Source organism: Thunnus maccoyii, chromosome 7 (assembly GCF_910596095.1).
Source record: "Thunnus maccoyii chromosome 7, fThuMac1.1, whole genome shotgun sequence".
NCBI lineage: Eukaryota > Metazoa > Chordata > Actinopteri > Scombriformes > Scombridae > Thunnus > Thunnus maccoyii.
This window is the reverse complement of record NC_056539.1, coordinates 13,768,287-13,793,451: the sequence shown is the minus strand read 5'-3', so window position 1 is coordinate 13,793,451 and position 25,165 is coordinate 13,768,287. Positions and strand designations below refer to the sequence as shown.

Sequence of the window (25,165 nt, the reverse complement as noted above, 5' to 3'; positions counted from 1 at the left end):
ATATATATATATATATATATATATATATATATATCCTGAAGCTCGGCTTGTGAATTTAGGCTTTTATTCTGGACATGTAGCTACACCGGAATTCCTCCATTTTTACTGTTGCAAGCTTGACAGCGGGATTTATTTAGGCTTCACCTGGGGGAGCAAGAGGGGCTTAGCATCCTTCCAGCATCCTGTCCTGCTGGGGTGTGTTTGCTCTCATTGATAAAAGCACCACGTTGGATGAAGGATCCTGAACCGACAACATGTCCTGTCTCCAGATCAGAGGGATTCTTCTCACTCTGTGCTTGGCTCCAACTGTGAGTAATTTACATCAACTTCATCAGTATGTGAGACAAAATGATGATTATACCACGCGCCTACAGCAAACTTAAGCGCAAATTTGTTTGAGGAAGATCGGCGAGAAAAACCGTCCAAATGTACGCAACTCAAACTAATTTACTCCTAATTATTCTCCTATTGCCCAGACTTATATTTTTAAAACATATTAAGGACTCGTGATGTTGTATGAGCTTTAATTTAAATACTTAACAGACCTGCATGTGCGCATCTGTCTGCAGGCAGCTGTAATGCAGCTGTTTGGTTCTTTAAACAGGTCCAAAGAAATGATCTTTCCATAAACGTGTTGCATCAAAAAAAAAAAAAAAAAAAAAAAAAAAAAAAGACACTGCAGGAGAGGATCAGCAGGCTGATCACTTTCTGAGGACATTTGATCAATATTGACTGAATGTGAATAAGTGTTTGAAACTCTGTGTGTGTGTGTGTGTGTGTGTGTGTGTGTGTGTGTGTGTGTGTGTGTGTGTGTGTGTGTGTGTGTCTGTCTGTCTGTCTGTGTTGATTCAGCACCGTAACAAATGATGAGCGAGGACTGAAATTAATTAATTAATTATTGTTCAGAAAAGGGATGGAAGTCTGATGGATGTGAAGATCAGGTTGATGCTGTGTGCTGCGGAACTGAAAGATTAACTGATTAATTGAGTGACAGAAAATTAATTGATAACCATTTTAATATTCGGTTAATCATTTGTTGTTTTGGGTTTAAGCGAAAATGTGGAATTTGGGATTTTGACTGTTGCACTGACAAAATAAGAACTGTGAATAGATCATCCTGGGCTCTTGGAAAGTGTGATGGATATTTTTCACTGTTTTCTGGCCTTTTATAGACAAAAAGAAATGGATTAATCAATAAAATAAGCAGCAGATTAATCAATTATGAAAATAATTGTTACTTGTAGTGCTGTTAATATTATCTGTGACCTACCTACACTTTGGAGATGTGTGTGTGTGTGTGTGTGTGTGTTAGATGCATTATGTTTAATTGGAAAATGTGCAGAAAGGCTGAGATATTATCATAGGAACTGTTAGATTTATTTCATTCAAAACCGTGAAAATTGGAATCTCTTGATTATACACACACACTCGCGCACACACACACACACACACACACACACACACACACACACACACACACACACACACACACACACACACGCACACACACACATTGTAATAATGAACATCACCAAGTGAATTGACTTTATTGGAATTGAAGTGAGCAACCATTTAACTGTAAGTACGTTTTATTTACCTCATTATTTACATTGTGTACAATTTGTTTTGGCCTATCAGCAGTGAACCGTGTTGCACTTGTATGCGCAGTCACACCCTGACACACAGCAGTTTTTTAATCAACAGCTTTATATTATTACATAGCCACCTTGCTAATTTCCATAACGGAATAGAAATATGAGAAGCGGCAGGCAAATGGGTGGTAGGATGATCAGTGTTGCAGCAAGAGAATAGGAACAGGGCAGATGCTCATCACTGCGTTCCACTTCATTGTAGTCTTTCACTGCTCAGGACTGCAGAGAATTATAATGAACTACACACACAAATAGACACACACACGTTACACATCTCAAAAGAAAACATAATCACCACAAACAAGCCTGACAGTACGGTTGGTCTCTTTTGAATACTCAGATATGATTGAAATGTTGCACTGAGAGAAAAAAACAACGAAAAAGAAAGGATGAAAAAGGTGACTGCATGTTAAGAATGAATAATGCATCTTACTGTTATGAACTGAACCTGATTCATTCCTCAAGTGGTCAGCAGGTAGACTGTTCGCTTTATGTTGTTTCAGTTGTATGTGTCAGTTAAAATAGTTACACATTTTGGGAAATACACTTATTCACTTTCTTGCCTAATATGTTAATTATGTTGCATTTGGAAAGAGCCAGGCTAGCAGTTTCCCCCTGTTTCCAGTCTTTACGCTAAGCTAAGCTAACCAACTATTTAGTGTATCATACAAACATATAAGCACTGTAGTATCAATCTTCTCCCCTCCAACTCTCAGCAAGACAGCAAATTTAACCAAATGTTGTACTGTTCCTTTAATATCTGTATAAATAATCTGAGACTGATTGTGTCTGTGCTCTTTTTCTGATTGACTGAACATGTTATATATTTTCAGACTGTGCCAGAGTGCTGCGACAGCAGTGTTAAAGTGTACCTCATTCGCTGTTGAAAATAGAAGGCAACATCTGCAAAGTGAGCCCACTCCGATGGCCCCTTTTTGGGTAGTTAGTGGATAATGGGCTTCACCTCTCAGGGAACATTTTTACAGCAGACTGCGCCTTTGGCTTTGCATTTAGTTTCATGGCTCATATTATCCAGACTTATCTTATGGAGCACTCCCCCATTTTTCTCCATCTCTGTTTCTGTCTCTTAAATGCAGCATAGTGTCTCCCTTTATCCCATCATGCAGTTGAAATGCATGAGCACATCATGCACCCTCGGTGATCGTAACCACCCAGTCTTGACTCCCGTTTTATGCCTCACCCCCTGCCATTCAAAGCTTAGCTCGCCTCCACTCAACGGCAAACCATTCTTATGTAGAAGAAAACGTCCTCACAGCATCTCCTTGCATATAAACAGGGAAGCCATGTGTGGTACGTGACCCTCATCTGACATATAGTGACATATTATAGCTACACAACCATACTTTCATCAGAGAACAATATACCAGCGTATCTGCCTACATATCCTTACCTCCAGCAAACTGTGATTGTCTGAGTTTAGTGTCTCAGCAGGAGATAAGGTAAACCATTTTGTCATGCCTCCCTCTCCTGCCTTTGAACAGGAAAAGAGGTAATTGCTGAGTAAATTGCACAATAACACCTCTCATTAGATTATTAGCATTGCATTAGGAACAAAGAGGATGGGTAGTGATTTGTTCTGGTTGTTTCCAAAGCCTCCATTCCTCATTGATGGAGGGAGAGATGGACCTGGGAGCTTGCATATTTGGTCCTAATTACCTAAAGAAAATTGGGGGGAGACATTTTTAAGTCCAACACAAAGTTTGTGTTCAATTCTGATGAGTTTTCTGTGTTTGTGTGTATTCTGTATTATGTGTTTTTCGACATAGTTACTAAATTGGTTTGTTATTCTGCACAAACAAAAGCTCTGAGTCCCATTTTGCATGTGAGATGGTGAACAAGTTGACAGCTAAGACATAAAATGAGGACAAAGGGCTGATTGTGTCAGAGAAACAGGAATGACGAGTTTCTTTCCAAACCAATTTCACTTATGTTTGTCCATTTTCAAATAAAGTATATCCTGATACATGATTCCTGATTGGATATGCATCATTATGGGTTTTAATTCTTCAAACACTCTGGCAATAGCCTCTGAGCTTTGCTTTTGGTGATAATCTGAAAGCAGCACCTGTTCAACCTGATAGTTTGAATGAATAAGAGCATCAGATTATCTTCTCTTCATGTATGCCTAGCTTTTTTTAACAGTGTGTGTTTCTCCAAAGAGATTAATTTGTTTGAATCTAATTCTTTGTCCCTGTTTTAACAGTAAGGAACCTCTTGAATCCTCTTTGTCACCTTATTTTTCTTCACTTTTAAGAGTAAAAATGAAAGAAATGCACTTAGGATTGAGAGTGTGCTACTTGTGTGGCTTTTTTTAAATCTTCAATTTCCAGAGTGATTTTGACATTGTTTTTTTTAAGGTTGGTGCCACAACCCCCTCTTCTTGAGTAACATTACACCTGTAATCAATTCAAATCAGTGCAACATTATGGTAATAAAAAGTCATATCTATGCGAGGCGATGCTCAGTCACGTCATTTCATGAAATGGCTCCAGGCGGGTTTGTATGGGTGCAGATGTTGCTGCCTCCCTCAGAGAAACTCATAGATCTTTTTAGTGGAAATGTTTATAAGACACAACCATTGCACCCTATTGGATGACACTCAGAAAGCTGCCAAGTGGGAGAAATCGGAGTTCTCCAGAGGGAGTGTTTGTGGTCTGGTCCCAGAGGAATTTAGCTTCTGAAGCTTCTCTTCATTAAGAGTTTGGCTCCGTCTTGTCACAAAGAGACTCGTTTACCCTCAGGTCTTTAAGAAATGAGGTGGAACTGAGCTGAATCAAGGACAAAAGTCTGTGCAATATGCCTGTCAGTAACACAGATGACTTTATGAAGGCTGTGTGACCTGTTGTGTTGTCCTCTAACAATGTTTTATTGACTGTGCATCTACAAGTACCACAGAAGAGACTGAAAATAGCAGCCTACAAATTACTCAGGAAAAACAAAATGCAAAACATTCTCAGCATTTGGAGTCATTTTTGAAATGGAGGGGCTTCATGATTACATCTCTGCCTTTAAGTGCCTCCCTTTTTTTCCCTCTCTTCTAGTTTTGTTTTGTTTTTCTCTGCACGTCCTCCTCTCTTATTCCTTTCAACATGCATGCACACACACGCACACACAATGCAGTCATCCCTCCTGACATCACATTGTGCCTTACACTTTCTAGCCGCTATGACTAGACAGTGATGTCTTCGAGGACCATGCAGAGACTTACAAAAGATCATGTTATGAAAGTGAGAGAAATCTAACTCTCCATCTCTTCTATCTGTGATATATTTTATCTTATAGTCTTATAGTCTTCTTTTGCGGTAAAGTCTGCACCAGTAGCTATTATGTTTCTTTCCAAGTTAATAACAACATCATTGTAATGTAATAATAAAATGAGGGCTGGTTAGCACCAACATGCCACCAAATCTCATGGGTTTCAGTAGTCTAAATAATAGAACAGAAAGAATCAATGTACCACATAAGCAGATATTACAGGAAATCAGGTGGTGAACTGTGTAGGATGGTCCTCCATAAGATGCCAACATGTACTGGCAAATTAAAAGGAAACAGATAGATCCTCTAGCAGAAATACCAAGACATATCAGGAAGCACACTGTTGCAGTACATTGTTAAAGCTAACAAAAGAAGACTGACCTTTAGATTCAGGACTGCTTAAGTTCACCGGCAGCCTGGAATAAAAAATAGATGACTTGAGTTTAATCCATCCAAACATGATACTCCACCTACTTCTAACCTTCTCAATAGAGACTAGAGATATAAGTTGTTTTATAGAACATTTTAAACAAAGTTGGGGTTTTAGATTTTCATGTAAGAATGAAAGATATCACTTCTACCAAGAGTTAATAAGTTATTTTAAAGCGGCCATAATCAATATTTTTATAATAATAATGTATCAAATGACTGTGTAACGTCAGAGGCGTCGCTCGTTGTCATGAACATACAGAGCTCTACAACATGTTTCAGCTCATTGTTTAGCTGTCTGGCTGCAACTTTACTGTTTTGGTTCACTCTCACCGCTCTCATAGCGTAATTTTCAGTCGCAGCAGGCAGCTGTCTTCAGCAAAAAAAGCTCTAAAAGCCAACTGTAAACTACCTGTTCAATACCAACTGGCAAACAGACACAGTGCACCATATTTGCTCACCACCAATCAGTTCTCATTGTCAAAAACATCTGGTGTATTAGCTAAAATTTTCAAAAAACATCGTAATATTACACAAATTATTCATGGCTAACACATAAATGTGTATACATTTTCACAGAGGTTGGATTGTATGACTTTATAACCATTTATATCATCATTTATATATAGCAAGTGTTCACTGTTGCACATTGAGTGAGAAATAATGACAATGCACTCGAAACACACTCACAGTTTTGAGATACAGCCAAAAGCATAATCACCACAGAGTCAACACACCTCCTGTCCTCTTTCCATCCACCCTCTCCCCACATTACCCTTTAACATTTACTTCACAAACAAGATTTTCTTATTTGTTTCAGTCTGAGATAAATGTCAGGCTGAAATCAAATGCAAATGCGATTATAATGTTTTTATTTAACATCAGGAAATGGAGGGACGAGCAGGGGCAGACACATAGAGGAATCTCTGAGTGGCACAAAATAGATGGAGTGCAAAGTTGTTGGGAGGCCAAGACAATCATCTGTGTCCTTAGGATCAGATTCATTTAATGAATTTTCTGAGCCTCCCCTCTCTCTGTGCGCTGTGATGAAAGATCGTTTTGTTTAATGCCACCAACATAAATAGTTTTTTTAACCAAAAGGCAACTGTTTTAGTAGGAAGCATTCATTGCTGAAGGTAAAGTATAAAGGCAAATTGAGTCACTGCCCTTTATAAATTGACATGCAATTTTTTTATACACATGAAATGCTCCTTCTATGTGTAATTACAGACTGCGTGGTCACAGAGTTTCCCTTTGAGTGTCTGTATATAGCACATCCCTTCCTTGTGTTCTTCGCTTCTTTCTTACCTCTAGGCATTATCGAGCCTGCACCCTGAATGCGAGTACATATTTCAGCTGGAGAAAGAGGAGCGTCACTGCCTTCAGTATATTGCAGAGCAGGGCAACAGAAGTGCAGAAGGTGCGTTTCTTGTTTTCAAATCAGCCTGCAGAAGTAACTCATATAAATTCAAGCACGATTCTAGTTGTGATATGAAATATACTGCAAATGTTCACATTAAGTACAAGAGTCTAAGCCGGAGTAAATGCTTCACAGAGAATCATCAGCTATCAAAGGCAGGTTCTTGATGGCGTCCTAACTGCAAAATGAAAATGTACTGGGTGATCTATCACTGTGATGCATCTGTAGAGGAGACCATTAAGGATAGTTACATAAGGATTTATGTATGTAATCTATCTCAAGATAAATGTCTTTGCTGGAGATTCACAGTGTTTCCTCATTTTTGTCTTAATACAATTTACACAGAGGCGGATTTCATGGCTTTGAAGGATGTTGTTGGAAGTATGATACACCCCATTTACCTCTATACTGCACCTCTATGAGTATATCTGTAGTGTGCCTTCTGGTCGGCACCGTATGACACTGTGTATAAAGGAATCTTTCTTCTGATTCACTTCTTTGATACTTACTTTTTTTTAACCTTATCTTCCCCTCTACACCCTCCAAAAAAGGTTGTCAACCACTCTGGGATGCAGTCGTCTGCTGGCCTCATGCTATCGTTGGAGAAACAGTCCACAGAGCTTGTCCTGCCGTTTTCTCCCTCTTCAAAAACAGCACAGGTGACTATAAAATCACACTGTGAGAGAGAGGGTGAGAGGGTTATCTGACTGAGATAATGATAAGAGCAGCATGTTCACCAATTGTAAGTCAAAATTAAGCTAAATTGTTATTCCAATGAAATGAAAGGGTGTTTTTATCCCGATGATTTCATAAAGTATGTATATTGATTTATTCATTCAGTCATTAATTTAGTCTTTTAAAAAAAATGTATTGTGAATCAGACTCATGCCGAGTCTCAGTGCTCAGGCTTGCCAGATCTTCCCAGGAGACCGAAATCAAATTACTGTAGTTTTTCTCTTAACATGTAAATTAGCAGCTTTGTGAGCGTAAGCAGATAGTGATGGAAGTGTTTTACAAAAGCAGAAAACAAGAGGTGCCTTGACATTATGTATTACACTATTATTTAGTAATGTCTGAACAATAAGAGTCTACAGCCCTGCTAGCGCCTCTGTGAGGCTGTACGTAAGCACAGTGGTGATTTGAATTAATGCTAACATCAGCATGCTAACATGCTCACAATTATAACAGCTAGCTAACATGTTACATTATGTTAACCATGTTCAACATGTTAGTTGAACATGGAACAGTAGATAATTAGTAGGCTACAGCTGAGGCTCATGGGAATGTTGTTTTGCAGGAAGTCGGACATAAACCAAAACATTGGACAAATTAATAAATTGAACTAAAAATGGCACTAAGGTCATTAGGATATCTTATCTGGATATCATAAATATCTGTAAAAAAAATTGTGCTAGCACACTCAGTAGATCATGAGATATTTCATAGAATAAGTGATAACTCATGTTATATGGAGTGGACCAGGTGCACCCAAATGCAGGAGACAGCATACAACAGGAACTGAAGAATTAATATTTATTTCAACACCTAAGAAGAGGACTCAGGAGTCCAGGCAGGCAAAGCTAAACAGAACAGACAATCTGACAAAGACTGAACTGAACAACAGGACTTAAATAGAAACTGAACTAAGAGGGAATAGGGAACAGGTGACTAGATAGGAGGCAAGGAGCTGATTGGCTGGCGGGAACAATGGGAGCAGTGTAGGGCTGATGAGGCTGATGTGGGGCAGGTGTGGAGAGAAAAGCAGGCTGGGGAGGAGTACAGGAGTACAAGAAAATAACACAAAAAAGACAGGAATGACAGGACAGTGACAGGATTGTGACAGCTCTGACCTGATGAGGGCACTAGAGGAAAAGTCAGAGTCATTAGGATCTATCCTCTGGGAACCATGAATGTCTGTACCAAATTCCATGGCAATTCATCCAATAGTTGGTGAGACTGTTTTCATTAAAACCTCATGGTTGGGGGCAAACCACATAACTGCAATGTCCACGGCTCAACTTCCAGCTGGGGGACCTGTGTTGCACATCATACCCCTCTCTCTGTCTCTCCCTAGTTTCTTGTCTCTACTGTGTCTATCAAATAAAGGCAAAAAAGCCTGAAAAAAATCATCTTTAAAACATGGTGGTGCTAGGGGAACAGTCAGGGGATCACTGAGGTCAGTAGCATTCGTCCTCTGTGGACCATGAATGTCTGTACAAAAATTTCATGACAATCCACCTGATAGATGTTGAGATATTTCAGTCTGGATCAAAGTGATGGACCAACATCGGTCAACATCTGAAGAGCCACATTGCTAGCATGGCTAAACACCAAACATTTCACCTGGATAAATTTATCTTGATGAGTTAGTGATTCTAAACTGAAGCTAATCTCTTCATGGCTGTGTTGACTTGATCTCTTGACCTTTCACCTTAGGGTCAGTAAGCCGCAACTGCACTAATGGAGGTTGGTCCAGGCCCTTCCCACCATACCACATCGCCTGCAGTGTGGATGATGACATTCCTGAGGTGAGAGTTTTTGGGGGGCGAGGCGGGTGTGGATGTCAGACTGAGAAACGAGAGACCCCAGAATGACAGTGGAGTGGTCAGGCTGAAGGAATTAAAGATGGGTGCAGAAGCATCAGGAACAAGGAGACAACCAATAGAAAAAGGGAGAGAACCAACAGAAACAGGAGAACAAAAGGATCAGGAAGTCAAAAAAAAGAACCTGATCCCACATGTTGTAATTTCATAAATCAACAGACCAAACAAGTTAAATTAGAAAGAAAACTATATCATGTTTCAGGGAGTTCTTGTCAAAATGTTACTGTGATCTGCCAGACTGTGATGAAGTGAAATTGCTGCCCATATACCAGCTTTTTGTTTTCCTTTTTGGCTGAGATTTGAGCACATAGATTACTGCTTCGCTGCCTCTTTAGAGAACAAAAGAAAACCCAGTCAAACACAAATGTGCCTCATGCGAAAATACTTTAGCTAAGTGGTAAGTGAATTAATTGTCATCCATCGGATAATAGTGGAGATTATCTTCTTTCACAAAGAGAGAATCATATTTAACAGTGTTTTTCAGAGGATAATTACAAGAAAACTACTTTTGGTGCTATTCAGAACATCTTTTGTCATGAATTACAAAAGACCTTTTTAGTCTTCTGATAGCAGGGGTGGAAAGTCACTAATTACAAGTTCTGATTTTACTGTAATTAAGTAGCTTTTTGTGTACTTATTTGAGTCATTCCAGGAGTCTGCTTAGTCAAGATTTACTGCCATTAGACAAAATATGGAAAAAGTTTGCAGTTATGCCACAGTCATCTTTTCAGTACAGTTGAGTTTCAAGCTTGTGTGCAATTTGGTCTCATTTTGAGACATTACATTCATTTTGAAGCCTGACAGCATTTTGTAAAGCTTTGATATTTTAGTATAACATCTTATACCAAATTTTCTTTCTCATTTTGCCTTCAGACAGAGCAGTCCTACTTTGCCACAGTGAAACTGATTTACACCGCTGGTTACAGCGTCTCTCTGGTGGTGCTGACTGTCGCTGTGCTGATTCTGCTGCTCTTCAGGTATGACCAGACGAGATTCAATTAAGTTCAGGTTTTCCAATACACAGGCAGACAGCAGATCTTTACTCCATTTTTCATCAGTAAAACAGATGAACTTTCTTCCATTTTTCCCCATTAAAAGGGTTTTTGAGGAGTTTTTCCTTATTTGAATCGAGGGTCTAAGGATAGAGGATGATGTTGTAAAGCAAATTTTTAATTTATGATATAAATAAAAATTGACCTGACTTGACTTGAAAGAAGCTGAACTGCCAATTTAAGCTCAAAAATCCTAGTTGACATTTAAGAAGTGAAAGCAGTTGAAGAGTCAGAGAAACTGTAGGTGAAATTTCATCTAACTGAAACTGTGATTATAGAAAAACTATGAAAAGTATGAAAACACTGAACTAATGTGATAAAGTACAAAGGGTGGAGGCTTGTTTAAAGTTTGAATGAAGCTTCTAGGCGAAAGTATGCATTAAGGAACGAGGTTGAAGAGGAGTTGAAAAGGCTCAGAGATTGATGGAATATTATAAGCTTGAACATTACGTCCATTCATTTGAAAGGGCAAAAAAGTTGAGATAAAGTTTAACACCTTAAAAAATATGAAAGACAAATCTGAATAGTAGCACAAATGTCCGAAATGAGCTGAACTTTTTGAGGTTTGAAGATTCTTGAAGAAATTATAAAGAAGTTGGGACCTCCCCAAAAATGTGTCCAGAAGATATAAATACGAGAATATGTGCCAATGTTAATGACCTCCTTTCAAACAAAGAAGGTTTAAAGCCAAAAAGTTTGAAACCCCACATAAAAACAAAATTGTCATGGTTTTATGATGCTAAATATTACCATCATTTATGTTGTACCTCTCAGTTTCAATATTTTCCTTCTTGGAATTGGACCCTCTTTGACATGGAGCTGAGAAAACAGGTGCCATCGTCCACTTAGCAAGTGATTGACATGGTGTCAAGGGTCTCTTCACACCCACCCACCAGGCTCTTTGGTTCACTGGTTTAAAAGCAGTAGCAGCAACATAAAACCTCCTGATTAATGTTCTCTTTTTTCTCTCTCCAGCTGGTGTGTGCTTTCATAAATATACTCAGTTTGTCATGAAACCACTTTGAAATGATAGCTAAACACCCATTTGCTCATTTACATTTTTGGTTTCCCTTTTAGATTTTATTTAAAACTGTAGCAGCTGCCTGCCTGTACTGTTCATGACGTATAGGTAAATCACTTCATTAAACAGCATGTTGTAAAGCAGGAAATTTAAATTTTTACTCTACTGTATAAAATGAAAACCTGAGAAATGTATATATACACACACACACACACACACACACACACACACACACACACATATATATATATATATATATATATATATATATATATAAATCCCCTTTTCACCCCCCTCCCATGGGGGGTGGTGGTGTGTCTTCCTCAAGATCGGGTCCTCTACCAGAGGCCTGGGAGTTTGAGGGTTCTGCGCAGTATCTTAGCTGTTCCTAGGACTGCGCTCTTCTGGACAGAGACCTCAGATGTTGTACCTGGAATCTGCTGGAGCCACTCTCCCAGTTTGTGGGTCACAGCCCCCAGTGCTCCAATTACCACTGGCACCACTGTTGCCTTCACTCCCCACATCTTTTCTAGCTCCTCTTTCAGCCCTTGATATTTTTCGATCTTCTCATGTTCCTTCTTCTTGATGTTGCTGTCGCTTGGGATTGCTATGTCTATCACTACTGCCTTCTTCTGTTGTTTGTCAATCACCACAATGTCTGGTTGGTTAGCCATCACCAGCTTGTCAGTCTGGATCTGGAAGTCCCACAGGATCTTGGCTTGGTCATTCTCAACCACCTTAGGAGGTGTCTTCCATTGTGACCTTGGGACTTCCAGCCCATACTCAGTGCAGATGTTCCTGTACACTATGCCAGCCATTTGGTTATGGCGTTCCATGTACGCTGTTCCTGCCTGCATTTTAAACCCTGCTATTATGTGCTGAACTGTGTCAGGAGCATCTTTGCACAGCCTGCACCTGGGGTCCTGTCTGGTGTGGTAGATCCCTGCCTCTATTGATCTTGTACTAAGTGCCTGTTCTTGTGCTGGCATGATTAGTGCTTCTGTGCTGTCCTTCAGTCCAGCTTTTTCCAGCCACTGGTAGGATTTCTTGATATCAGCCATTTCTTCTATCTGTCAGTGGTACATGCCATGTAGGGGCTTGTCCCTCCATGATGGTTCCTCCTCCTCCTCTGCATCATCGGGTTTCTGGTGCCTGAGGTATTCACTTAGCAGTTCATCTTTGGGGGCCATCTTATGTATTCCTGGATGTTGGTTGTTTCGTCCTGGACAGTGGCTCTGACGCTCATCAGTCCTCGGCCTCCCTCGTTCCGCTTAGTGTACAGTCTCAGGGTGCTGGACTTGGGGTGAAACCCTCCATGTATTGTGAGGAGCTTTCTTGTCTTGATATCAGTGGCCTCTACCTAATCCTTTGGCCAGCTTATTATACCAGCGGGGTATCTGATGACTGGCAGGGCGTACGTGTTGATGGCCCGTATCTTGTTCTTCCCATTCAGCCAACTTTTCAGGACCTGCCTTACTCTGTGTAGGTATTTGGCTGTGGCTGACTTCCTTGCGGCCTCCTCAAGGTTCCCATTTGCTTGCGGGATCCCAAGGTATTTGTAGCTGTCCTGAACATCTGCAATGCTGCCTTCTGGTAGTTCAACCCCCTCAGTTCTGATCATCTTCCCTCTCTTCCATACCATCTGACCACACTTATCTAGTCCGAATGACATTCCGATGTCGTTGCTGTATATCCTGGTGAGGTGGATCAGTGAGTCGACGTCTCGCTCATTCCTGGCATACAGCTTGATGTTATCCATGTAAAGGAGGTGACTGATGGTTGTTCTGCTTCGGAACCGGTACCCATAGCCACTCTTTGACATGATCTGGCTGAGGGGGTTCAGGCCTATGCAGAACAGCAGTGGGGATAGTGCATCACCTTGGTATATACCGCACTTGATGGTAACTTGTGCAATTGGCTTTGAGTTGGCCTCCAGAGTTGTTTTCCACAGCCCTATTGAGTTCTTGATGAAGGCTCTTAGTGTCCTGTTGATGTTGTACATTTCCAAGCATTCCAGTATCCATGTGTGTGGCATTGAGTCATAGGCCTTCTTTTAGTCAATCCAGGCGGTGCACAGGTTGGTCTGCCTGGTCTTGCAGTCTTGGGTGACTGCTCTATCGACCAGTAGCTGGTGCTTAGCACCCCTGGTATTGCTACCAAGTCCTTTCTGGGCCCAGCTCATGTATTGGGCCATGTGCCTATTCATCTTAGCCGCTATGATGCCTGACAGGAGCTTCCATGTTGTACAGAGGCAGGTTATTGGTAGTTGGATGAGATTGTGCCCTTCTGGGGGTCCTTCATGATCAGGACTGTCCGCCCGTGGGTTAACCATTCTGCATCCCATTGTGCATCCCATCCATCAGCAGCTGGTTCATTTGTGCTGCCAGGCGTTCATGGAGTGCAGTCAGTTTCTTTAGCCAGTAGGTGTGGATCATGTCCAGGCTTGGTGCTGTCCAGCTCTTCATACCTGACACTCTTTCTTGGATGTCTGCCATTGTAATGGTCACTGGATCTTGCTGTGGTCTGCTCTTAGATCCACTAGCCATTGAGCATTGGTGTTATGTGATGCCTCCTTCTCCCCTATGCTATCCATAAGTATTGTTCAGTCTCAGCCCTGGGAGGATCTGTTCTCATGTTATTACCTTGCCACTGAGAGTACTCACTTGGCAGTCTCCAGTGCCTCAGGTATAGACAGCTTGTTGTACTTCCTGGGCATCCTTTCGTCCCCACACCTTTCTATAGCTCTGAGAGTTGACTAACTTCTCTCCATGTTGCCTTGATCTTGGCCTCCAGCCTCCTTCTCCATGGGGGGTAATGCTCTTTGTGGCTTACGGTGTTCATCTTGTAGCCAAGCATCTCTAGGATCACTGTTGCTGTGGTGTATATCAGCTGATTGGTCTCAGTTATGGTCCTAGTAGGGATAGTATGTAGCGCTCACATCCTCTAGCAGACTTTCAGAGGGTATTTTGTCACTTAGCCTTGGTAATCGGCTACGGGGGTGCTGGGAGTCCAGCTTAGTCATGATAGTCATTCTTAGGTCAGTTGCCCTTGTGTTAAGGTCGTAAGGGCTTGTTGGGGCTTGGTACCCAATCTCGGAGTGTGGGGAGGATGATGATATCTCCCCTCTGACCTGTCGTCCTGGCTCCCCCTTGCCGTAGCATGTTCGTTGTACCTCATCAATCTCTAGTTGTGATAGCAGTTGGCGTTTGCGGATGTTGGAACACTGAGCTAGTAGTTGTTTCTTTGTAAGCTTAGATGTGGGGTTTCGAAGCATCCATATATCCCACAACTTCTGCATGTATCCCCTCTCATCGGGGTTACTTGTATAGTAGCATTCCAACAGATCCCTATTCTCTGCCCTGCTCCATCTATGTCTTGTTCCAGTAGCCCATTTCTCATCAGGGTGTCCTGGTTCCCCAACACCTGACGCAGACCTTGTTGACCCAGGCAACGTCCGAGCCGGTGTGACTCATACTTTCACTCATACTTTTCACTCATACTGAGGTAGGCCAGCAGCATCAAGGACCTTGCCTAAGGGTCCACACTGGATATGTGTTACCCGCCCTGGCCGGGATTCGAACCCCCGACCTATATCTATATCTATCTATATATATATATATATTATTTATGCATGAGACAACATTACAATATATATTTATTATGTGTGTCGTCTGTGTTCCCAACAGGAGGCTGCGTTGTGCCAGGAACTTTATCCACATCCAGCTCTTCATTACTTTCATCCTCAAATCTGTAGCGGTGTTTATAAAGGATGCTACTCTGTTTTCAAGCGAAGACACCAACCACTGCACCCTTTCCACAGTAAGATAATGACGATGAGGACAAGAGGTTGTCGCTTGCATTAAGAAATTCCTCTGGGCAGATATCCCTGTTCTCATATTTATGCATTGTTTTCCTCACGTACTCCTCTCTCATACTAATCCCTCCTTTCAATTCACTCCCAGCCCTTCTTTCCTCTCCTGTTTTTTATTCTGTCCAGTTTGCCTGTAAAGCCTCTGTGGTCTTCTGTCACTACTGTGTAATGACCAATTTTTTCTGGCTCCTGGTGGAGGCCCTCTACCTCAATTCCCTGCTACTCTCCTCCTTCAATCACAGCCGTCGATGTCTCTGGGGCTTCAGCCTGCTGGGATGGGGTGAGAACCTTGCCAGGCAGTTTCTTTCAGTTTTATTCCAGTATTAGATGACCCACATTTTAAATACAGTATCCTATATGAAATATACTCTAACAAAAAAGCTGAAAAATAAAGTAGGGTGCTTCTTAGACATTAGTAGGTAATAAGTCTGTAGGTTGCAAAATGAGGAGACCGCATCATTTACAGATACATGAGTTTTCATTTCTATATTAAATGTGTGTTGGCTCACAGGGAGTTGCACTTCTAAATAAGACCAGCAAAAATATTTACCTGGCCAGTAATGCCATGCTAAAATCATCAGCTGTTATTAATGCAAAAGGCTTGAAAAGTTTAGGAGGGCAAGCAAGTTCTCATTGGTTTGTGTTGGTCAAGGCGTCATTGTTTATCCTGTTTATGCAGCCTGTACATCATATGCAGAGTGAGTTTCTACTTTTAGATCTTAGAAAATAGACGTGTTTTTATCAGTATTCCTATAATATGATGTCCCAGTGACTGCTTTTTCTCCTGAGGTGCACAAATACTTGTACTGTGATTTGCAGTTGTCAGTTCAGCTCTTTGCCTTGTGTTGCAGGTATTATACTTTTTTACTCAATCCACATGCTAGTTTTTTTCTAGATTTTTCTGTCAAATCTGCAAACTTGTTTAACTCACAATTGAAGGATGTTCATATGTAATCTGAGCTTCCCTACAATGATGGTACTATATAGTATGTCTCTGCATGATTTCTGTGTGTCATCAAAACCAGACCAGCAACTTACTAGTTTCACTGTTTACTTAATGTAGCCACAGGTTTACGCTCAGGGAGAGTTTAAAACTTTGACCTTTAATTACTGCCAGTTAGCACATATTTTAAAACTCCAAGCTTAGTGCCAAAATATATAATATCTTCCACTCTCATGAATGTCATGGTGTAGGATAAGGTAACATTGAAATTCTTTAAAAACTGGAACACACTAGAAGATGCATTGTTCTCCAAAATCGGATGACTGATTTCAGACAGTTTCATTTGAGGTGTATTACAGTTCTCTGTTTCAAAGGAGTGTCTCATCAGGGACAATAAGAAGCAGACAGACTGCCATGGGCCAACATCCCCAGCTTATTATTTTAATTCAGCCGAAAACCTCTCCTGGCCAAGTGGAATCCGCTATAATTAACAAACAAACCGAAATTAAATTTACATCCCTGTGGCAGTCACTTCTAATGTACTTGTTTTTGGTTGTGGTTTGAATGTTTTTTCAAAAAATGTTCAAGTTGTTTTTCTTAAGAATTCAAATTAGATGAAAGGGGCCACTGCATACAGTAGGAGACACTCACTGACCCTTTACTCGCCAAGTATGTACATAGATTTGTCCCAGTGGTAGGGAGGCAAGAAGTTGATGAGAACTTGCAGATACTGTACATGTATGGTGTATTATATACTGTGCTGTACATGTCTAATGCATCTGAAGTATTCAATTCATTTTGATTTTGTGTATTTTCACTATCAATAATCTGTTGATTATTTAAATGATGAATCTATGAGTCTATGAAATATTAAAAAACAGTGAAAAAATTGCATTCACAGTTTTTAGAGGCCATGATCCTTAAGTCCAAAATTCACTGACATATATGACAAAAAATACAGCGAATTGTCACATATGAGAAGCTGGAACCACAAAATGTTTTTCAAGCAAAATGACAAAAGCTAGTTGCCGATTAATTTTCTGTTGATCGACTAATCGATTAATCGTTGCAGCTTTAATTTCTAGCAGCGCAAATCAATGCAGATGTTAGAAAATTCAGCATGTTGTCATTGTTGTCATTACATTCAACCAACTTAGCATGATGATGTCTCACTGATATGACTTGTTTGGTTTTTCTTCTTTTCTACAGGTGTACCCGTGCTCTTCATTGTATTGTGGATTGGATCCAGGGTATATTTTGAGGACACAGAGTTTGTATAAATCATTACTCCCATCCCTGCAAGCACCATTATTTTTCATTGTAAACTGCAATAGATTTATCTGTGAACATCTGTTGACTGACTAAAGTGCACATCTCAAAATGTCTTCCCATATAGATGTTGGGACATCAACGAGGACTCGCCCTATTGGTGGATCATCAAGGGACCAATTGTTGTGTCTATCGCGGTAAATGCTCCCATTGTGCCTGAACAAACAACATAATGGACTGCTGCGAGTGTGGCCATCACAATTATGCCATTTACATATTGTTATATAGACAGTTTGTTTACCTTCTTTTTAGAGATGGTTTCTGAGAAATGATTTGGAAAAAACTTCCATTATGCACGTTAGACTAGCGTGCTGAAAACTGACCTCACACCAGACTTAGTCAACTACACACTTGGCTGCCCATATTGCTGCCATGACATTCAATAATTACACTGTTGTAAGTGACATTTGATATAGTATCTGTCAGGGCTTTAGCGTATTAAAGCAGAACATTTTTCTCTTAGTTTTATATTCTTGCTTTTTCTATCAACAGGTCAACTTTTTGTTCTTCATGAACATCATCAGAATTCTCATACAGAAGCTCAATCCTCGTCTGATCCAGTTCAATAACTCCTCTCAATACAGGTAATCCTTTAGCTGCACACACAGACTTAGACACAGGATGAGTGGATGAACTCAGAAATGATACAGTATCTTCTACTTCAGTCATCACTTGATACATAATTACCCGAAGAAGAAGTCCATTTCAACCAGACATGACCAACTCCAAGCTTTCTTTAGGCTTATGTATGATTTTCTCATATTTAGCTTTCATCTTTTTGTTGTTTCTGTGTGACTTGTTTATCTCAAACTCTTAAGTTTCAGTCTGATGGACACTTTTTCAAATACTTTTTCTCTCTCATAAGAAGACACTTTGATGTTGGGAAGGATGCAAGTTGTGTAAAAACTGTTGACTCACCGTAGTGGGCAATGTATAATTCATTGTGTCACCACTGACTCTCAGTATGGTCACGTCTACCTTTCCACTTCCCAAAAGGCTTATCATAATTTCTAATTGAACTAGGCTCACTAATTGGCTGAGAGTTTTCGGGCACATCATGTATATCAGGATCTTATAACATACCAAAGGTAAGTTAAGTGATGCTTGACTTAATTGCACCCCTACACAAAAAAAAAACATTACCTCTTCATTCACATTTTAATATCCTCACTCTGAATCATGCACCTGCTGCTACCTTTCCACTCACGTACAGCCTGACACACACACACACACACACACACACACACACACATACACACAAGTATCCTCTTGATTGGCCACTGATTATTAGTGAGGCTGCATGCATGACGCTATCGGGAGCAGCATTCAGATTAGACGTGTTAAATTTAATTCAATTCAATTCAATTCAATTCAATTCAATTCAATTCAATTCAACTTTATTGTCATTAGACATAGCCATGTGTAATGAAACGAGGCTTGGGGGGCACAAAATAAGAATAAGACATAAAATAAGTGTAATGGGGAATGGCTGTTAGAGCCTTTATAGTCAGTCAGTCATCAAGGGTCGGCATTATTGGAGAAGTAGTCCTCAATCATGTGGTGTAGGTGAGCTTGGCAGTTTTGATGCCCTAATTGTGGTTGGCTCTGACTGTCCTATAGGCCTCGCTGTCACCGGATTTAAAAGCTGCATCTTGGGCTTTCAGCAGCTGGCAAACCTCAACAGTCACTCAGAGTTCTTGGTTGGGAAGGTGCATATGTTTTTTTCGGTTATGACAGCCACTGTGCAGAGGTGGATATAGGTTAGCACAGAGTCTGTGGGTTCTGTAATATAGTCATGGATGGCATATTGTGCAAATATATCCAGTCCATGTATTCAAAACAGTTCTGGAGATGGGAGACTGCTCCCTCTGGCCAGATGGTGACTGGCTGACTCCCTCAGGTATCTTCACATCTCGCCTCTTATTTCTTTTCTTCTGTGCAACAGACGCCTGACTAAGTCTACCCTCCTCCTCATCCCATTGTTTGGCACTCACTACATGTTCTTCAATTTTCTGCCCGACTACTTCAACATTAACCTGCGCCTGTGTATCGAGCTCTGCATGGGATCCTTCCAGGTACACACATGTATAAACACTCAACCTCTCCTACACTTTTATACATATTGCATACTGTAATGAAAGTTGGATCTATAAGTGCTAATTTACAAATGCTGTTAATTAAAATCATACCTAATATTATTTTACCTCAAAACAACTACATACTATAAAAAGGATAACGGATAAAAGCTGGATTTATTGGATTGCTGTTCAGTAAAATGCTTAACGCCAGTTATGCAATTGAAAAAACACAATAAAGGATCATTTTATTAGTTAATTAGTGCAAAAGCAGTGCTGTGTTGCTGAGAATGTGACGGCGGCTTAGCACACAGTGTTTGGATCTGTCAAAGACATGTAACCTTTGAAAAGTTGCAAGCCAGCTCCCCCAAATGTGATTTAGCTCCTGTGCCCCTTCCCGTTGAGAATTTAAAGTAATTTGGCAAGGAAGTGTGAAAAAATGTCACACTCAAAAATCTGTTGGTAACAACAGTGTCTTATTATCTGCAACGGTCTGTTTATTAAGGGAGGTACCAATTTTTCTGCATGTTTCAGAGTAAAGATGAAAGGAAAGACAGCAAAGCCTTCTCCTTTAGATCATACATGGCTCACAGCACTGTATAATTAACCATTCATTATTCCACTCTTGATTGCTGGCTGTGTGAGCGAAACATTTTCCTGACCTGTATTCAATGCCACGGCTCGTTCTTCAACCTATCAGCTTTCATTTGCGTGTGACATTTAAGCTATCTTCATATGAGCAACCTTCTAATGATGTTGACTAATCCCTAAATGTTAATGATTAAAATCATCTCTCTTACAGGGGCTTCTTGTAGCAATTCTCTATTGCTTTCTCAATCAAGAGGTCAGTGCAAGCCACACCACTCTCAAGCGTTTACTATAACGTGTTTAACAAACCGCACAGATCATTTGCAGCACTGTTGCATAATACACCTGTGTACCCAGATCAGATGCCTGTGAGAGGCGAGTGGTTTAGAGCTTAAATGGTAAAAAAATATTTGCCACTTCTACCCTTATTGCATAAAGGAAGGACCCAGAGCACTTATGTCACCACCAAGGTTAATGTGAGGCCAGCCCCAGACAGTCTGAGGGCAACACTCAAAACCCAAGTTCATCTGTTAGATGCTTTAGGGCCACTTGTGTAATACTTAAAAGTCACTCAATTATTTTACAGACTAATCGATTATACAATAAATCTGAATCTATATGCCCTTGTTGATACAATAGATTGAAAAACAAAATTTACAGTTGTGCTTTATCAATGATTATTGTTCTGATGCCTGGAGGAATCTATTATTTCCAATGTTTCACAAATTTCACTGATACTCCAATAATACACCGAATAAATACCTTAGATTACTTAATGTCCAATAACCAATAAAATGACTTGTCATCCCTGCAAAGGGAACAAATAATGGACTTTAGAGTTCAGGTTTACCTATCAAGATTGAACCTTTTGGGGTTCTTTGGTGCGGCTTCAAGTTTAAAGGAATAGTTGGACATATTGGAAAATAGTCTTATTTGCTTTTTTGCAGAGTTAGATAAGAAGGTCAATACTCCAGTCGCATCTGTCTGCTAAATGTAAGGCTACAGCCAGCAGTCTGTTAGCTTAGCTAAGCATAAAGACTGGAAACAGTGGGAAATGGCTGGCCTACCAGGACCTCTAAAGCTCACTAATTCACTCTATATCTTGTTGGTTTAATCTGGCTAAAAAATAGTTTCCTTTGGGCAGAACTAGGCAAGCTGTTTCCCCATTGTCAGTCTTTGTGCTAAACTAAGCTAACCAGCAGCTGGCTGTAGCATTATATTACATATATGAGAGTAGTATCAATCCTCTCATCGAAATCTTTGCAAAAAAGCAAATAATCATATTTCCCAAAATGTTGAACTATTTCTTTAAAGGAGACATAACATATTTTTTATGATTTTCTGTCATTTATATACTGTTATAATGTTGGATGACCATGTTAAACATGGTTAAAGTTCTAAAACTTGAGGTGAATGTATGTAATAATGCTCCCTGCAAGTCAAAAGCCAGAGCTTCAGCCTGCTCTGAACACTGTTCGCAAAGTTACCTCTACTTCTTCCTCGTGATGATGTCAGATGGTTCACTCATGCCCACAAATAGCCGTCCGTAACTTTTGATGCTAAGATTGTTGCTAAGGTTATCCACTCGAATATTTCAGATAGGATTTGGGCTCAAACATGTACGAATGTATTTGAGAAGCTGACATTTTGAATAAGGAACCAGAAAAAGAAGTGAAATCCTATTACGACTAAAACTACTTTGTTTACGTAGCCTCCGGAGGCTAACCAATCAGAACAGAGTGGGCTTCTCGGAGGGGGGCTTAAAGAGACAGGAAACATTCTTTTTCAGACAGAATCTGAACTGAGGGGCTACATAAAGAGCCAGTATAAGATAAATTTGGAGTTTTTTGAACTGTAAATCATGCAAAGATGCCAGTAGAGCCCCAGAATAAAAAATATAAACCTGAAAATGTGCATGATATGTCCTCTTTAAGTAAATCATATAACAGCATGACAAAGACATATGAAATGAGATTCTTTTTATTAAAAAACTTTGAAGACCAATTACATAATGATTTAAACAGTATATGTGACATATGAGCTGTGACGGCATCATCTTACTAGTATTTTTTTGTGTTTGTATGTGTGTGTTTGACAGGTCCAGAAAGAGGTTCACATGCAGTGGCTGAGGTGGCAGGAGAGAAGCTATGGGGTGGTATCACCTGCTGCAAAGTGCAGCCAGATGGACACACCCTTCTAGTGGCGTCCTGACACATCCTCACTCTCTTCCTATGGGACCTACAGTAACTGTACTCTCACAGAGGATTACTTCTGTGCATGTCATCATCTCTAATGGGCTGTACAGTACTCACAATACACCATTAAAACCTGAGAGTCTCATAAGTTTTCACTCCAAACTCTCTATTACAGCCCGTTTCACTGACTGCACTCCTTCAGCCAGAAAAAAGAAAATGAGGTTAACTTTTCAACAGAGAATTATTCTGAAATCCCATAACAATTACACACAAAGATCAGCCTCTAGATTTCCTTGGAGGCCTCACAGGTCGAATGAAAGAATAGTCATTATGCTGAGCTGAAAGCGTAGCCTAACAATTAAAGAACTGTCAATTAATAGGTAAAATTAATCACTGGATGTAGGTTTTAATTGCCAAAAGGATACACTGTCTTGTTGCATGTACATTTCAATGTACTCACTGTGTAGATGCTTAAATAAGATACAGTGTATAGAAATTTGACGTCATTTAACACTATAATCAAAGACTTTCACATTATTAATCTGTATTATAATATTATATTCCATAATTCGTATAATATTAATCATATTATCTAAATCTGTGGGAAGCACTGATTGACCATTATAACCTTTTCAGCAGAGGGACAACAGCTTTCAGCTTTGGTGTAGCTCAAACACACTGCAGAAGGAAATGAAAAGGTATTTTTAGGATGTACTGTGTGTGTTGTCTGTGTATGTATTGTTTTTAAGTATTTGTACAGTATTCTATTATTTTTTATTTATGGTAAGGATGAAGGTAAAATAAAATACAGTATTTCAATTGATACTGATGCTTTGAAGTTCATGTTAATTGTCGAGGTTTAAAAAAATTATTTTGTCTTCATGGCACCTACAAAAATATAAATTTAATATTTTTTGCCTGATTAGTATCAGGTTGTTGTGAAAGAATGATATGAAATTTTAAATACAACACAGGGCCACAGACTTTGGGAATGAATATCTTACAATCCACTTGTGTTAAACTGTGACACTGACTGCTATAGTGTTTCTTTCTTTCTTTCTTTCTTTCTTTTGAAATGAATGCCTTCACACTCTTTAACCTCAATGGCACCTTGTTCAAAACCATTTCACCGTTCATACTTCAGAGGTTAGTGCAGCGTGTCGTGTTCTGTCATGTCATGTGGTCGACTCCACCAATGTGCATCTCCACTGCCATCAGAGATTCTTCAGATTCTGAGATTTTATTATCAATACATACCTCTACCTACTAATGTATTGTTCAGTTCTTTCAGCTGCATGGTAATATATACAATGATAAAACTGCAAACACTTTTACCATAATTACCAAATACATGTTACAGCTCTTTTTTGTGTGAAAACTGGATTAGTGTATTCTTTATGTGTTATATATTTATAAATTGTAACAGTTGAGTTTAATCTATGTAAATGAATCCTTTGCCTTAAACTGAATGTATTTAAAAAGTCGCTGTCAGACTTTTGTTTTATAATCACTGTTGTCTGTATTTGGTTGTTGCTGCTTTTCTTGTGCCTCTTCGTGTGACGTTTTAATGCCTTGTGAAAATAGCAGGTTCCTGCCACTTAAAGCATAAACAGTGTTTACTTAGTTGCATTATGGCTCTCTGCAACGCCTTTCACAAAAGAAAGAGGTCAGTCAGCTGGCAGCTACAAAGTGTTAAATCAGTGATAAAAGCTAAATACAGTGTGTGCTGATACTGGAATTACACATAAAATATTTTTAGGGCAAAAACACTTTATAACTTGAATCCTAAGGAAGCTCTGTAATTCATAAAAACTGTGTAATAGTATTTTCTAAACTTTATTTCTGCTTCATAAGAAAAATTGAATAAATCTTCTCTAAAGCATGATTCTGACAGGTGTCCTTTGTTCTTAACAATAAGCCATTTATCTTTTAAAAAGTTGCAATGATGAGGTGTATAATTCACTGAAATACACATTTTAGTCAAGAAAAGCTATTTAAAGGTGCAGAAAATGTGAAATGTAATATTTTTAGCTTCATTGTTAAACTTATCTAGCTGGCTGTTGCATGGTTCACATCCTGCTGCAGAGGAAAAAACATCAGAAGCCATTAGAAGAATTGTAATTGTTTTCAATGGTTAAAATAATTAAAACCATCATATCCCATTAAATCCTCCACATAATTGTGTGTAGAGGGCTTTGGACACTGATGTGATGGTTTCCATTATATTAGTCCACTGCCTATAAAGGATTTCCTTTAAAAAGTGACAGCTAAACTGTAAATGGCACAAAAACAAGCTAAATAATTCTTTACACTTGTTTTTGATTTACTGTAATTTTAGTGATGTATATGAAGCTTCCACTGCTGTTTAGTGTGCGTCTATACAGATAAGAGACCTGGAAAAGTCAAAAATGTTATCCCTGGTTGACAAATGAAAACATTTATAGTATTTTTCAGAAATGTTGAAAGATTACTGCAGATAATGTTTGGGTACTGGACAATATCTGAACACTAAAAGGGAATGATAACTGCTTCTTCGTTCCACAACTACTGTAGAGCAGTGCTTTTAGTGTCTTGTTTAGATGTCCGTAATCCACTGGAGCTACAGTGAGCAGCAACAGAGGACCAGGAAGCCTCTAGCTAACTGGCACCACAAATGTAAAGTTGTGTTGGGCAGCTTCCCAGTTTATAAGAATGTATAACAATGTCAAGCA

The 25,165-nt window shown here is 39.6% G+C and overlaps 1 protein-coding gene across 1 annotated transcript; it reads left to right on the top strand.

The window, feature by feature from the left end:
- Positions 1–136: 136 nt before the first annotated feature.
- On the top strand, positions 137–24,551 carry ghrhrl (growth hormone releasing hormone receptor, like). Its single transcript, XM_042415653.1, has 13 exons — positions 137–308; positions 6,672–6,777; positions 7,329–7,436; positions 9,214–9,305; positions 10,254–10,357; positions 15,140–15,272; positions 15,451–15,604; positions 17,477–17,537; positions 17,664–17,733; positions 18,089–18,180; positions 19,542–19,671; positions 20,474–20,515; positions 22,358–24,551. The coding sequence occupies exons 1-13, from the start codon at positions 255–257 to the stop codon at positions 22,457–22,459; spliced, it is 1,248 nt and encodes a 415-aa protein (XP_042271587.1). The 5' UTR covers positions 137–254; the 3' UTR covers positions 22,460–24,551.
- The last annotated feature ends 614 nt before the right edge of the window (positions 24,552–25,165 follow it).